This window comes from Macaca nemestrina, chromosome X (assembly GCF_043159975.1).
Source record: "Macaca nemestrina isolate mMacNem1 chromosome X, mMacNem.hap1, whole genome shotgun sequence".
NCBI lineage: Eukaryota > Metazoa > Chordata > Mammalia > Primates > Cercopithecidae > Macaca > Macaca nemestrina.
In genome coordinates, this window is record NC_092145.1 from 83,398,503 (window position 1) to 83,412,820 (window position 14,318).

The 14,318-nt window shown below is 46.7% G+C and overlaps 1 protein-coding gene across 6 annotated transcripts in view; it reads right to left on the reverse strand.

Annotated features, from left to right (window-relative positions):
* Nucleotides 1-12,278, reverse strand: part of LOC105476724 (TATA-box binding protein associated factor 1) — a 98,654-nt gene extending 86,376 nt beyond the window's left edge. Inside the window, exons 1-6 of one of the 6 annotated variants that reach the window (XM_071088399.1) lie at nucleotides 11,984-12,278; nucleotides 10,859-10,973; nucleotides 10,303-10,419; nucleotides 3,108-3,227; nucleotides 894-1,072; nucleotides 254-472 (exon numbers count right to left, since the gene is read on the reverse strand). In XM_071088399.1, the coding sequence (XP_070944500.1) occupies nucleotides 254-472; nucleotides 894-1,072; nucleotides 3,108-3,227; nucleotides 10,303-10,419; nucleotides 10,859-10,973; nucleotides 11,984-12,163 (930 nt within the window). In that variant the 5' untranslated portion in view covers nucleotides 12,164-12,278. Of the gene's footprint in view, nucleotides 1-253; nucleotides 473-893; nucleotides 1,136-3,107; nucleotides 3,228-10,302; nucleotides 10,420-10,858; nucleotides 10,974-11,983 lie in introns of all 6 variants that reach the window. The other 5 variants (XM_071088398.1, XM_071088401.1, XM_071088397.1 and 2 more) reach the window with 5 other exon arrangements.
* Nucleotides 12,279-14,318: the final 2,040 nt, after the last annotated feature.

The window sequence follows — 14,318 nt, forward strand, 5'->3', positions numbered from 1 at the left end:
CCTATCGATCAAACCTTATTCAGCAGCATATCACCATCTATCCCTCTCATCCCCGCCTACCCCACCAAACATTTTTCTTTTACAATAGGGAAGGGGCAGCCGCTGAGATTGAACCCATGATTACTCATTGAGAATTAGCACAGAATTCTATCTGCTATGGTGTTATTTACAATTTAGACATAAACTAGAGAGAATTCATTGAATTCATTTGTTCCTCTCAAAAGCCTTAATCTCAGGTCTCCATTTTGCCTACTTCATCATCAGAGAGACACTGCTCTGGAGGTGGTGGTGGAGCGTAGTCGTAGTTCCACAAAGACTTCTGGCTGACTTCTGATTCTACTGAGCATTCCACCTCCTGGATCTGCTCTTCTTGTATCAGCTCACGGTGCTTCTTCTTCCTCTTTCTCCGAGCACTCCGCCAAACAGATGGGACATTCTTCCCTGGTCCAAAAAGACGTAGAAAGCGTAACACCTAGAACACAGAATACATTACTATGACAGAGACTCAAAGTCAGATAGGAAAACAGCAGCATCTGGGCCTGAAAACGCCCTTGAGAGATCTATTCAAATGCGGAGGAGAAATAAAGGAGTGTTGCATTCAGACTTACAACATCTAACAACAAAGTAAAGAAGTGTTCCTTAATAATTTGGACTAGTTCTTTTAAGGTAACAGGGAAATTTCCAATGAGAACAGCATAAATCACATTTACTATCAATATATACAACTTTAAAAAAAAGACCTAATACAGTGTGAAGAACTCTTATATAGCCAAGAGTATGTCACTGAGTAAGGAAACCCTTAGGTCTATTCCATACTCAGCATCTTAACAACGAAACTCATTATTTGGAAGAGGTCGGTGGTTTGCAATCTGGGCATTCTCCATACAATGTACCTTTCCAGGTCGAAATTCTGGAAAAAGTTCTGTGACACTTGGCAACAGCTTGGTGGCATCATGTTGCATAATCCCAGCCAATGGAAGGGTCAGCTTTCCATCCTCAGATTCTGCCTGTGTTGTTTCCTGAGATCCCATCTCAGATTCTGAGTCAGAGGAACTACTGAAGTCCACTTTCTCTGAGGCCAAAGAGGAAGGGGCAATGATGGAGGGCAAGATGATGCCTTCTCCATTTTCAGACACTGCAACAAGGAAGAGAAACCCCTTTGGCATATAACTGTGAATATATTTCCTCGAATTCCGCAAACACCCACTTTAGGCTATACACATGGCTCAATGCCAGGAGATATAGGCCCAAGCACCCAAATCATAATACTAGTATGCAACCCAGAAAACTCTTCTAACTCGTTATCTCCCATCATCCCCCAACTCACCACGTACCTGGTACCCTACGGTTGTGATGAGAAAACAAACACTATTACTAGGTTTACTACTTTTGGTGTTTTTTTTTTGAGACGAGTCTTGCTCTGTCGCAGAGGCTGGAGTGCAGTGGTGAGATCTCAGCTCACTGAAACCTCTATCTCCCAGGTTCAAGTGATTCTCCTGCCTCAGCCTCCTGAGTAGCTGGGATTACAGTCATGCACCACCACGGCTGGCTAAATTCTTGTATTTTTAGTAGAGACGGGGTTTCACCGTCTTGGCCAGGCTGGTCTCGAACTCCTGACCTCAAATGATCTGCCCGTCTCCACCTCCCAAAGCGCTTGGATTACAGGTGTGAGCCACCACGCCTGGCCCTACTTTCTGTTAAGTAACCAATATTGTAACCAATGTTGTGACCAATAGCAAAATTATGTAATACTTTATACCACTCAGGTAGTCCTAGTTCAGAGACCCATGAGCTGGAACATCTTTTTTTTTTTTTTTTTTTGAGTCGGAGTCTAGCTCTGTCGCCCACGCTGGAGTGCAGTGGCCAGATCTCAGCTCACTGCAAGCTCCGCCTCCCGGGTTTACGCCATTCTCCTGGCTCAGCCTCCCGAGTAGCTGGGACTACAGGCGCCTGCCACCTCGCCCGGCTAGTTTTTTGTATTTTTTAGTAGAGACGGGGTTTCACCGTGTTAACCAGGATGGTCTCCATCTGCTGACCTTGTGATCCGCCCGTCTCGGCCTCCCAAAGTGCTAGGATTACAGGCTTGAGCCTGTAATTACAGCGCCCGGCCTGGAACATCTTTTTAAGCCCACAGGACAACATTAAGATTCTTTGGCATAAAGATGATCTATGAAACAGCTGACATTTAGCAGACTGTTAAAAAGAAATGGCTTAAAACTCCAACAGGAAGAATTTAGGTAAATGCAAGCCTCAACATACAGGTCAATCAAACACACTGCTCTTCCCCAATTTTCAAGCCTAGGACAGTTACTGTTACAGGAATAGGTAAGATAAACACTGAAGACTCTACCAGCCTTTGAAATCTCCGAATATCTGGTAGTTGACACTATCTGATTTATCAACATTCCAGGGCACCTTCCTTACTTAACCACTTCACTAAAAATAAAGCCATCTAAACAAGTAGTTTCTAAATACCAGTATACAGATCAGTTGTATCATAAATTACTTAAGAAACTCTTTAAAATTCTTGGGTTCGGCAGGGCGCAGTGGATCACACCTGTAATCCCAGCACTTTGGAAGGCCAAGGCAAGAGGATCACTTGAGGTCAGGAGTTCCAGCCCCTACTCTAGAGGCTGAGGCACAAGAATTACTTGAACCCGGGAGGCAGAGGTTGCAGTGAGCCAAGATCGTGCTACTGCACTCCAACCTGGGCAACACAGCAAGACTCTTTCTCAAAAAAAAAAAATTAATTAATTAATTAAATTTAATTCCTGGACTCTACCCAAGATCTTCTGAATCAGGTTCAAGGGGTGAAAGTCAGGTATTGGTGTTTTTTTGCTTTTTTTTTTTAAAGACTCTAAGTGATTCTGATGGGTAACCAGATTTGAGAACCACTGACTAAACTACTATATATTGAGCACGTTAAAATACTGTGGTCAAATGTTTTAAAACTTCCCTTTAATACAAAAATTTGAGATTGTATGAATTATTTCTAGAAGTTTTGTCCTTTCGTATAAGCTTAAGTTTGTCCCTTATGTGTGAGCCACAAGACTGGACTTATGAATGGAAACTTGCTCCTAACACAAAAGTAGACAATCTCTACTTACCACCGGTAACAGCATCCTGGTCCTTATCCTTCTTCATTGGTCCCGGGGGTGGAGGTGGAGGAGGCATCAACTTGCAATCAATGTCTTCACAATCAGCATCATAGTCATCTTCATCATAATCTAATAAAACCAAGAACGTGATCTCCTCAATATCCAAAATATTACACAACCGCCTTAAGCTTCCTTGCCACTCAATTTTTTTTTTTTTTTTAAGATGGAGTCTCACTCTGTTGCGCAGGCTGGAGTACAGTGGCACAATCTCAGCTCACTGTAACCTCCACCTCCCGAGTCCAAGTGATTCTCCTGCCTCAGCCTCCTGAGTAGGTGGGATTATAGGCATGCGCCACCATGCCTGGCTAATTTTTGTATTTTTAGTAGAGACAGGGTTTCATCATGTCGGTCAGGCTGGTCTCGAACTCCTGACCTCGTGATCTGCCCGCCTCAGCCTCCCGAAGTGCTGGGACTACAGGGCCACTCAATAATTTAAAGTACCCCATGAAGCACTATCCATATCCCTTAAGAACACACAAGTGAAAAAAGCAAGGTGAGGGCCAGGCATGACGGCTCACACCTGTAATCCCAGCACTTTGGGAGGCCAAGATGGGCAGATGGCTTGAGCCCAGAATTTTAAGACCAGCCTAAACAACATGGAGAAACCCCATCTCCACAAAAAATACAAAAATTAGCTACGCATGGTGACACATGCCTGTAGTACTAGCTACTCAGGAGGCTGGGGTGGAGGTACGGTTTGAGCCTGGGAGGTCAAGGCATTGACGAGCAGTAATCGTGTGACAGAGCAAGACCATGCCTCAAAATATTTTACATATATATATCTGAAACATAGCTTTAGCCTTTAGAAAGAGATGACGTCAAGGTGCAAGTCAATTGCTATAACATGAATAACACCTCATACAAAACATGATGGCTGGGCACAGTGGCTCACGCCAGAACTTTGGGAGGCTGAGGTGGGCAGATCACCTGAGGTCAGGAGTTCCGAGACCAGCCTGGCCAACATGATGAAACCCCATCTCTGTCAAATACACAAAAATTAGCCAGGAGTGGTGGCATGTGCCTATAATCCCAGCTACTCAGGAGGCCGAGGCACAAGAATCACTTGAACTGGGAGGTGAAGGTTGCAGTAAACCGAGGTTGCGCCACTGCACTCCAGCCTGGGCGACAGAGTGAAACTGTATCTCAAAAAATAAATAAATAAATAAATAAATAAATAAATAAAAAATCATACAACATATGAAAGAGCTTCCAAGAGCTGTTTGAAACCTTTGCTCCTTTCCTGACCATATCTTTTTTAGAATTTTCATACTGGGCCGGGCACAGTGGCTCACACCTGTAATTGCCAGCACTTTGGGAATCTTCTCCCTCTGTCAGTTTCCCGTAAGACTGGTCTTTCTTCTCATCTCTCAAATGAGAGATGACACAGTTTTTCTATCTATCATCTGCAGTTTATTACTCTTTTCATGGCCCTTTAGCCATTGGCATCACTCAAGATTTCGTCCTGAAGACTCTGCTTTTATTCCCCTGCACATTCCCCATTCCCTTTCTCAAGAATCACCTTCACCTGGATTAAACCCAAATACACATATGCGGCCTTAAGTTACCTCCTCGGGCTGGGCACGGTGGCTCACGCCTGTAACCCCAGCACTTTGGGAGGCCGAGGCAGGTGGATCATGAGGTCAGGAGATCGAGACCATCCTGGCTAACACGGTGAAACCCCATCTCTATTAAAAATACAAAAATTAGCTGGGCGCAATGGCAGGCGCCTGTAGTCCCAGCTACTCGGGAGGCTGAGGCAGGAGAATCGCTTGAACACAGGTGGCAGAGGTTGCAGTGAGCCAAGATCGCGCCACTGCACTCCAGCCCGGGTGACAGAGGGAGACTCTTGTCTCAAAAAAAAAAAAAAAATTTACCTCCTCTACAATTCCACAACTCTTCTGCTTCCTAAAGAATCTTTCTACTCAGATATTTAACAACTGTACCTTATAAAACACTGAAATAGGCCGGGCGCGGTGGCTCAAGCCTGTAATCCCAGCACTTTGGGAGGCCGAGACCGGCGGATCACGAGGTCAGGAGATCGAGACCATCCTGGCTAACCCAGTGAAACCCCGTCTCTACTAAAAAATACAAAAAACTAGCCGGGCGAGGCGGCGGGCGCCTGTAGTCCCAGCTACTCGGGAGGCTGAGGCAGGAGAATGGCGTGAACCCGGGAGGCGGAGCTTGCAGTGAGCTGAGATCCGGCCACTGCACTCCAGCCTGGGCGACAGACCGAGACTCCGTCTCAAAAAAAAAAAAAAAAAAAAAAAAACACTGAAATATCCTTTATCTCTTTTAAATTCCCTATCAACATCACATCCACATGCATTTTCCCAGCTTATGACTTTAGTCCACTGTCTCCTTCATCAATCTCGTGACCCCCAATATACATTTGTCCAGTTGATCATTACAAATAGTAAGTGTAGGGCCAGCGAGGTGGCTCACACCTGTAATCCCAGCACTTTGGGAGGCTGAGGCAGGCGGATTGCCTGAGTTCAGGAGTTCAAGACCAGCCTAGGCAACATGGTGAAACCCAGTCTCTACTAAAATTCAAAAAATTAGCTGGGAGAGGTGGCATGGGCCTGTAGTCCCAGCTACTCAGGAGGCTGAGACAGGATAATCACTTGAACCCAGGAGGCAGAGGTTACACTGAGCCCTGCCTGTGCCACTGCACTCCAGCCTGGGCGACAGAGCAAGACTCCGTCTCAAAAAAAAAAAAAAGCATAGCAACTTCCTACTATAAAACTTCCATTATGTGCCAGGCATTTCTAGATGTTTTATGTATAATCCTCCCAGTAACACTTCACAACAGGAATTATCCTGAGATATGGAAGAGACTGAATTTTAAGTGACAAAATCACAATACAAGCCTGGTTTAACAACAAAGCCTACATCTTTCCAACACAATTCCTCACTCACCAAGCCCTGTATTTTATTTATTTATTTATTTATTTTTTGAGACAGGGGTCATGCTCTGTTGCCCAGGCTAGAGCAGAGGCTTGATCATAGTTCACTGCAACCTCCAACTCCTAGGCTCAAGTTATCTTCCCACCACAGCCTCCTGAGTAGCTGGGACTATAGGCAACCAAGTCCTATGATACTTTATCAGTATCTTCTAAGTTTGACCCTAGCTATCTTTTTTTTTTTTGAGGCGGAGTTTCGCTTTTGTCCCCCAGGCTGGAGTGCACTGGCATGATCTCGGTTCACTGCAACCTTTGCCTCCCGGGTTCAAGCGATTCTTCTGTCTCAGCCTCCCAAGTAGCTGGGATTACAGAAGTGTGCCACCATAGCCGGCTAATTTTTGCATTTTTAGTACAGACGGGGTATCACCATGTTGGTCAGGCTGGACTTGAACTCCTGACCTCAAGTTATCCATTGTCCTCGGCCTCCCAAAGTGCTGGGATTATAGGCGTGAGCCACCACGCCCGGCCTGACCCTAGCTATCATTTTCTACAATTGTCACCCTACTTCAGACCTTAATAACTTTATATCTCTAGCCTGCAAGAACAGCCTCCAAGTTGATGTGACATTCACTCTTTTACTAATCAAAACCCCATAGCGACAAGTATCACTCTTCTAAAGCATCACAAAGGGAAGCCTCTAAGACTGTAAACTAGCAAAGCAGAAAAAAAGGAAAGTCAACTAATATTGACAAGAGCATTTACCATTATACTATGTGCTTTCACATCATGTGATAAACTTAAATTCTCACAAAACTATTATTAATGTAACTATTATCACCTTTACTACTGACAAGAAAACAGAGGGATTATTACAAATGAGAAATCCAAGCCTCAGAGATTGAGCAACATGCTCACAGTCACACTAAATGTGGAGTTGGAATTTGAATCTATGACACTCTAAGCCTAGGACACTTTGACTCCAAAGTCCTTTTCTTTTCATTATACCATCCTGCCTCTCACTCAACAGTCTATGATGGTTTACAATTCCTTATGTCATCAAATCCCAAGTAATACATACATAAAGGTACTGTGAAATTGCTCTATTCTTGGTTCTTGCTATTTGGCAGCATGTTTTCTACTCCTTTCAAGAAAACCTACTGGCTAATTCCCCCCTCTACACACATGACTTGCTTATTTCTAAATATCTCCAAAACTTTAGACAAGCCATGTTTTCAAACCAAAATGAACTGCTGCTCCTTCTCCACCAAACCTTGCCTCACTTTCAAAATTCTACTCAAAATTCACCTCCACGAAAGCTTTATTAGCAATCTACATCCACTTCCAATTATTCCCAAGAAGCACCCTTGTAAATCAAGCCACGCAAAGGAACCAATGCCAAGGAAGGAAAAAGCTAAGGGTATAGGTGAAGGCACCCCTAGAGGACAAGAGAACTTAGAAATGAGCATCCCAGAGTACTGAGATTCTATCAAATGTAGCATCCTCCTTTTCCAGGAAGTTAGCTCATAAAACTCACCTAGGGAAACTCCCAGCCTTTTCCTTACCATCCCTAGTCAAGACAACAAACACAAACCTGGAAATTATAACTTCTACTGAAAATAATAACTGCCACCATCTCCCCTCAGTCAAGGTGCTCAAAAATGACAGCTATTGACTTACCTATTCTGGCAGCCCATCAAAACTAAATATAACACTCTATATACAGAAACATGAGCTCATAGTTGGTTCGCCTTACTATGAATAATTGTTCTGCATTTATTTATGTCATCTTCCCCACAAGATAACAATATCCTTAAAGGCAGGGCTTATATCTTCTATTTTTCATGGGTTAATTTTCGTATATGCAGTACAGTTAATTCTTTTCAATATAAGCAGCACTCAAATCCATAAGCTGTCCCGAAAAAATTAAGTTCAAGTATTTACCAAGGTTTTATTCACATTTATCAGCAGCCTGAAATCTAGTTCGAAGAGGTGGACAATGAATAAATAACGAGCAACATCATATAAAACTTTCAAGCAGGCCGGGCAGGGTGGCTCACACCTGTAATCCCAACACTTTGGGAGGCAAAGGTGGGTGGATCACCTGAGATCAGGAGTTCGAGACCAGCCTGGCCAACATGGCAAAACCTCATCTCTACTAAAAACACAAGAAAAATTAGCTGGGAGTGGTGGCACGCACCTGTAGTCCCAGCTACTGGGGAGGCTGAGGTGGGAGAATCACTTGAACCCGGTAGGTGGATGTTGCAGTGAGGCAAGATTGCGCCACTGCACTCCAGCCTTGGTGACAGAGAGAGGCTCCGTCGGGGGGGTGGCAGGGGCAGTTTCAGGCAGTGAGAGGCAGAACAGGGCAGTGCAAAGAATGAACTATAAAGAACTGTGGACCAATAGCTCTAGATTCCAGACCACTAAATTGAATTCCTCAAGTTCCGAAAATGGACTTCATTATCTTTTGAGACAGCGTTTAGCTCTTGCCGCACAGGCTGGAATGCAGCAGCGTCATTTTGGCTCACTGTAACCTCCCCCTCCCTGGGTTCAAGCGATTCTCATGCCTCAGCCTCCCGAGTAGCTGGGACTACAGACGCACGCCACCATGCCCAGCTAACTTTTGTACTTTTAGTAGAGAAGGGGTTTCTCCATGTTGGCCAGGCTGGTCTCGAACTCCTGGCCTCACATTATCTGCCCACTTGGGACTCCCAAAGTGCTGGGTTTACAAAGGCCTGAGCCACCACACCCAGCCAACTTCATTATCTTCGAAACACACTGCCTAGGCCGGGTGCGGTGGCTCACGCCTGTAATCCCAGCACTTTGGGAGGCCAAGGCGGGGTGATCACGCGGTCAGGAGATGGAGACCATCCTGGCTAACACGGTGAAACCCTATCTCTACCAAAAATAAAAATAAAAATAAAAATAAAAATAAAAATAAAAATTAGCCGGGCAAGGTGGCGGGCGCCTGTAGTCCCAGCTACTGAGGAGGCAAAGGCAGGAAAATGGCATGAACCCAGGAGGCGGAGCTTGATCTCAGCTCACTGTAACCTCCGCCTCCGGTTTGAAGCAATTCTCCTGTCTCAGCCTCCCGAGTAGCTGGGATTACAGGCATGTAATCCCACACCTGGCCAATTTTCTTCTATTTTTAGTAGAGAAGGGGTTTCACCATGTTGGCCAGACAGGTTTCGAACTCCTGACCTCAAATGACCGTGCTCCCCTACAGGCATGAGCCACCGCACCCTGCGTAAACAATGAACTTGATACCTGCTTGCAAATATGTTTTCTTCTTCTCTGGTATAAGGTGCTACATTATAGAATCAGAACAAGATGCTACATTGTAGAATCAGAACCTCAGACCTAGAAGGTAAAGTCAGTAAGTGGAAGGAGTCTTAGGATTTATTTGTAACCTCTAGTAGAAAAGGAAAATTTGAACTTTAGAGAATAAAGTGTGGAATTTTATCAAAAGTAATACAATTAGCTAATAGTAGACTCTGACTAATTTAACTCAGTTCATTACACGTTGTTTGAGCACTTGTTATGTACTCTAAACTGACAGGAAGTTTCTTTTTATTTTGAGACGGAGTCTCGCTCTGTCGCCCAGGCTGGAGTCTAGTGGCGCGATGTAGGCTCACTGCAACCTCCGCCTGCCGGTTTGAAGCAATTCTCCTGCCTCAGCCTCCCGAGTACCTGGTATTACAGTCCATGTGCCACCACGCCTGGCTAATTTTGTATTTTTAGTAGACCGAGTTTCTCCATGTTTGTCAGGCTTGTCTCAAACTCCCGACCTCAGGTAGGTAATACGCCCGCCTCGGTCTCCCAAAGTGCTGGCGTGAGCCACCGCGTCCTGCCTTAGTTCACTGTTTATGTATGACCTTGCATCCCTCTTGAACTATCAATTCCTTCAGGGCAAAAACTGAATTTGTTTCATAGTTTCCAACTTTGAAGTGCATCCCACAAACCCCTGCAGGTATTCAAATACCAGATGACAAGGAAGCTACTTGTCATTAACCAAGAATTCATGACTGAACAGTATGAGGAATAACCACGAGTACAGTTAACACTGGCCAGAACAAAAAAAGATAGCAGCTACTTGGAACTCAGCTGACAAAGGGAGAGGAGCAAAGCAAAGGCATAGAGAGCAGGAACAATGGCAGAAAGCAGGCATGGAAACCAGAGCCCAAACTGGACTATAGAGCAGGATAATGCACTGGAATGTTCAAGCTAATACACCAAAGAATCACCTGAGTGGCAAAGGGGCTGCAAGGTTCCCATTGTCTGCTGGTATCTTCGGCTTTCATCTTCTGCCACCTCGTTGATGTCTGAATAGTCCACAGCATCTTCCGTACTCCTAATCCACCCTATGAAAAAGCAGGGAGAATCGCAACAACAGTAAGTGACCCTCACTCCCTCAGGTAATTCCCATTTAAAAGTACATGTACAGGCTGGATGTGGTGGCTCACGCCTATAATCCCAGCACTTTGGGGGGCCGAGGCGGGCGGATCACCTCAGGTCAGGAGTTCGAGACCACTCTGACCACTATGATGAAACCCTGTCTCTACTAAAAATACAAAAATTAGCCGGGCGTGGTGGCGCGCGCCTGTAGTCCCAGCTACTTGGGAGGCTCAGACAGGAGAAATGCTTGAACCCGGGTGGCGGAGGTTGCAGTCAGCCGAGATCGCCCCACTGCACTCCAACCTGGGAGACAGAGCAAAACTCCATCTTACACACACACAAAAGTACATATATAGTAGGTGGCTAGCCTCCTCCCCCACCTACTCCTCACAACCCAGACTTCACCTTCATCATTTACCAAGGCACCGTCAGTCCCGGTCAATTCTTCATTTGCCGTGAGTTCAGTGATCAGGCTGCCCAGCCCCAAAGCCCCCAAGCCTGCCAAGTGCTTCTTACACTCCTGAAAAAGGGACAGCACCAGAGTGGAAGACAACAACTAAACCTACGATTCCCACACCAGAAAGGCTTATTTCCCTGGTCCACAACAAAGTCACAAATCCACATGAAAAATGACTGTGCAGTGTGCCAAAAGGAGTAACACGTTCAAGAACTGCAATATCTATCTACCAAACTTCCCATCGATCAGATCTTTATTAAAGCACCACAGCCAACTGCATCGCCTACACTTTAAAATATAACACTACAAGAGAAGACGAACCAAAGAACTACCAAGACTGAACGAATGGAACAGTCGTTCTCGGAATCAGGGCCAAGGCAGGGAGATGAGTGGGATTGGAGGCGGCGAGACGGGGCTCGTTCGGGCCAAGTTTGGCATGGGCCTGTGGCACAGTAGGGGCCACAGCGGCCGACAGCTTCACCCCTCAAGAAAACGGGCCTAAGTGAAGGCGGGGTAGTTTCACGAGGGCGCAGGACACTATTTCACGGATGTCAGTGAAGACGCTGAGAGAACCACCTATAAGGCGCACTGGGACCAGGAGGCCCGCCTGGGTGCTGAGAACACCCCATTGTCGTAAGCCTGGGGCCAGAACCAAACGAGCGGGGGGCAGGTCCTGTCCAGTCCTCTTGGCTCTATAGAGCCATCTCAGCCTAGCGATGTCAGAGGGGCAGGAAGTGTCAAGAATCTCCAAGCAGGTTACGGGTGGGAAGCCATCTCATTAGGCAAAACAAGCATGTGTCCTACTGTCTGGTCGGCAGAGCACTAGCTCCAAAGCCACCATTCCCTACGCCCCTGGCCCCGGGCTCGCCTCGCGCTCTCTTCTGCCCACCCTCCCCCAGAACTGATCACTCCCACGCGACGCTGCTCCCGCACCCACGAGGGCGGGATCCTCCTCCCCGGCGTTAACTGCGCCCAGTTCTCGCTGCCTGAGCACCCTCTGCTTTCCTCCCTGCACCTCCTTCCTCTGCTTAGCCGCACCCTCCCCAGCCCTACCCCCACGCCCACCCCCTCACATCATCCAAGACGCTTTCCCCCTCCAGCTGCCCGGCTCCATTGATGTTGCCGAAGAGGAAACCCGCTAAAGAAAATGGGCCGCCTCCAGCGGAATCTTCGTCGCTGTCCGTGTCTGACATGATGGCGGCAGCAGTGATGGTACCTGCTGCCCGCAGCAGCAAATCGCAGCCGGGTCCCATAGACCGGAAATAAAACAGCAGTCGCACAGAAGTGACTTACTGAGCTCCCTTACCCTACCAGCCTCTACCGGAAGCTGAATAAAGGTGGGGAGGAGAAGGGAGGGGAAGGGAGGGGAAGGGAGAGGAGGGGAGGGGGAAGGGGGGAGATGGGAGGGAGGAGGGGGAGGGGGGAAAAACCCGGAAAGACCGGCTATCCTAAGAGAAAGAAGTAACTACTTTACTAACGGCTTTTGATTCGACGCTACGGGATCAGGAGGATGGATACGTGGAAAGCGGTTGGTCAAAGAAAATATTCAGTCCCGCCCGCTCCCACTGCTCTGCGCGCGAGCTTTCTCACGGCACCGAATTAGAGCAATGGCTCTTCCTCCAGTCAGAAGGAGTTGCTCGGGTCACGTGGCTTACGCTCTGGCAACCTCGGGTTCCTGTGCCACAATACCCGGAAGTAGGGATAAGAGCCGGTCTTTGTGCTGCCTGCGATTTCACTGCTTCTTCCCAAGGAGAGCCTTGACGTAAATTATACGGGCATTCCCCAGCTATGCTGAAGGTATCTTTGCAGGTTACTTGTTTTGAGTTGACATTTTTCCCTAGAAATTGATTTTTTGACCAGGCGCGGTGGCTCAGGCCTGTAGTTCCACCACTTTGAGAGGCAGAGGTGGGAGGATCGCTTGAGCCCACGAGTATGAGGCCAGCTGGGGCAAGAAAGCGAGACTCCATCCCTACACAAAATCTAAAAAATTAGCCAGCTGTGGTGGCCAGTTCCTGTAGTCCCAGCTATTGGGGGGGTCTGAGGTGGGAGCCAGGAGTTGGAAACTGCAGTGACCTGTGATCGGGCCACTGCACTCCAGCCCGCCTCAAACAGACTTTTTCCCCCAACGTTTTATTTCGGAAAATGTGAAAGTTTAGTAAAATGAACAGCTGACCCTTAACCTAGATTCACAATTGTTAACATTTTGCTAGGATTTTTGTTTTTCTAAACCATTTACGGGCATCTTGTTCTTCACTCCTAAAAATAAGCGTCTTAATTACGGAACCAAAGTACCTTTATCACATCTTTAGGAAGTAAGTCAATATTATTTAACAAAGAGTCCGCACTTAAATTTCCCCAGTTGTCCTAGTTGGGACATTTTACAGGGTTTCGTCATGTTGCACAGGCTGGTTTCAAACTCCTAGGCTCAAGCAATCTGCTCGCTTCAGCCTCCCGAAGTGCTGGGATTACAGGCGTGAGCCACCACGCCCGGCCTTCACCTTGCTTTTTTCACTTATTATAATAACATAGACTGAAATAATTTCTGTACCACACCATAGCACTCTTCCTCATTTTCATTTTTTTCCACTCTAGGATCCATTCACTTTCCATGCATTGTATTTGGTCATCTTCCTTTAGTCCAGAATCCACCTGCCTTTTTCTTTGTTTTTCATGACACTGAATATTTGGAAGAAGCCAGGCAAGTTGTCTTGAAAACATTCCATGATCTGAATTTCTCTTGTTTCCTTAGATTGATTCAGGTTAAAATACAGGGCCGGGCACGGTGGCTCAAGCCTGTAATCTCAGCACTTTTTCGGGCGGATCACGAGGTCAGGAGATCAAGACCATCCTGGCTAACAGGTGAAACTCCGTCTCTACTAAAAAATACAAAAAAACTAGCCGGGCAAGGTGGCGGGCGTCTGTAGTCCCAGCTACTTGGGAGGCTGAGGCAGGAGAATGGCGTAAACCCGGGAGGTGGAGCTTGCAGTGAGCTGAGATCCGGCCACTGCATTCCAGCCTGGGCGACAGAGCAAGACTCCCTCTCAAAAAAAAAAAAAAAACATATATACATATATTGCAGCCTGGAATGCTTTTTAATGTACTTTATGGTTAGTTATGTAGCACCCCGGCGCAGTGGCTCACAGCTGTAATCCCAGCACTTTGGGAGGCCTACGTGGACGGATCACCTGAGGTCAGGAGCTCGAGACCAACCTGGCCAACACTTTGAAACCCTGTCTTTACTAAAAATACAAGAAAATTAGCTGACACAGTGGCGCACACCTGTAGTCCCAGCTACTTGGGAAGCTGAGGCTGGAGAATCGCTTGAACCCGGGAGGTGGAGGTTGCAGTGAGCTGAGATCACGCCGCTGCACTCCAACCTGGGCAACAGAGCCAGACTGTCTCAAAAAA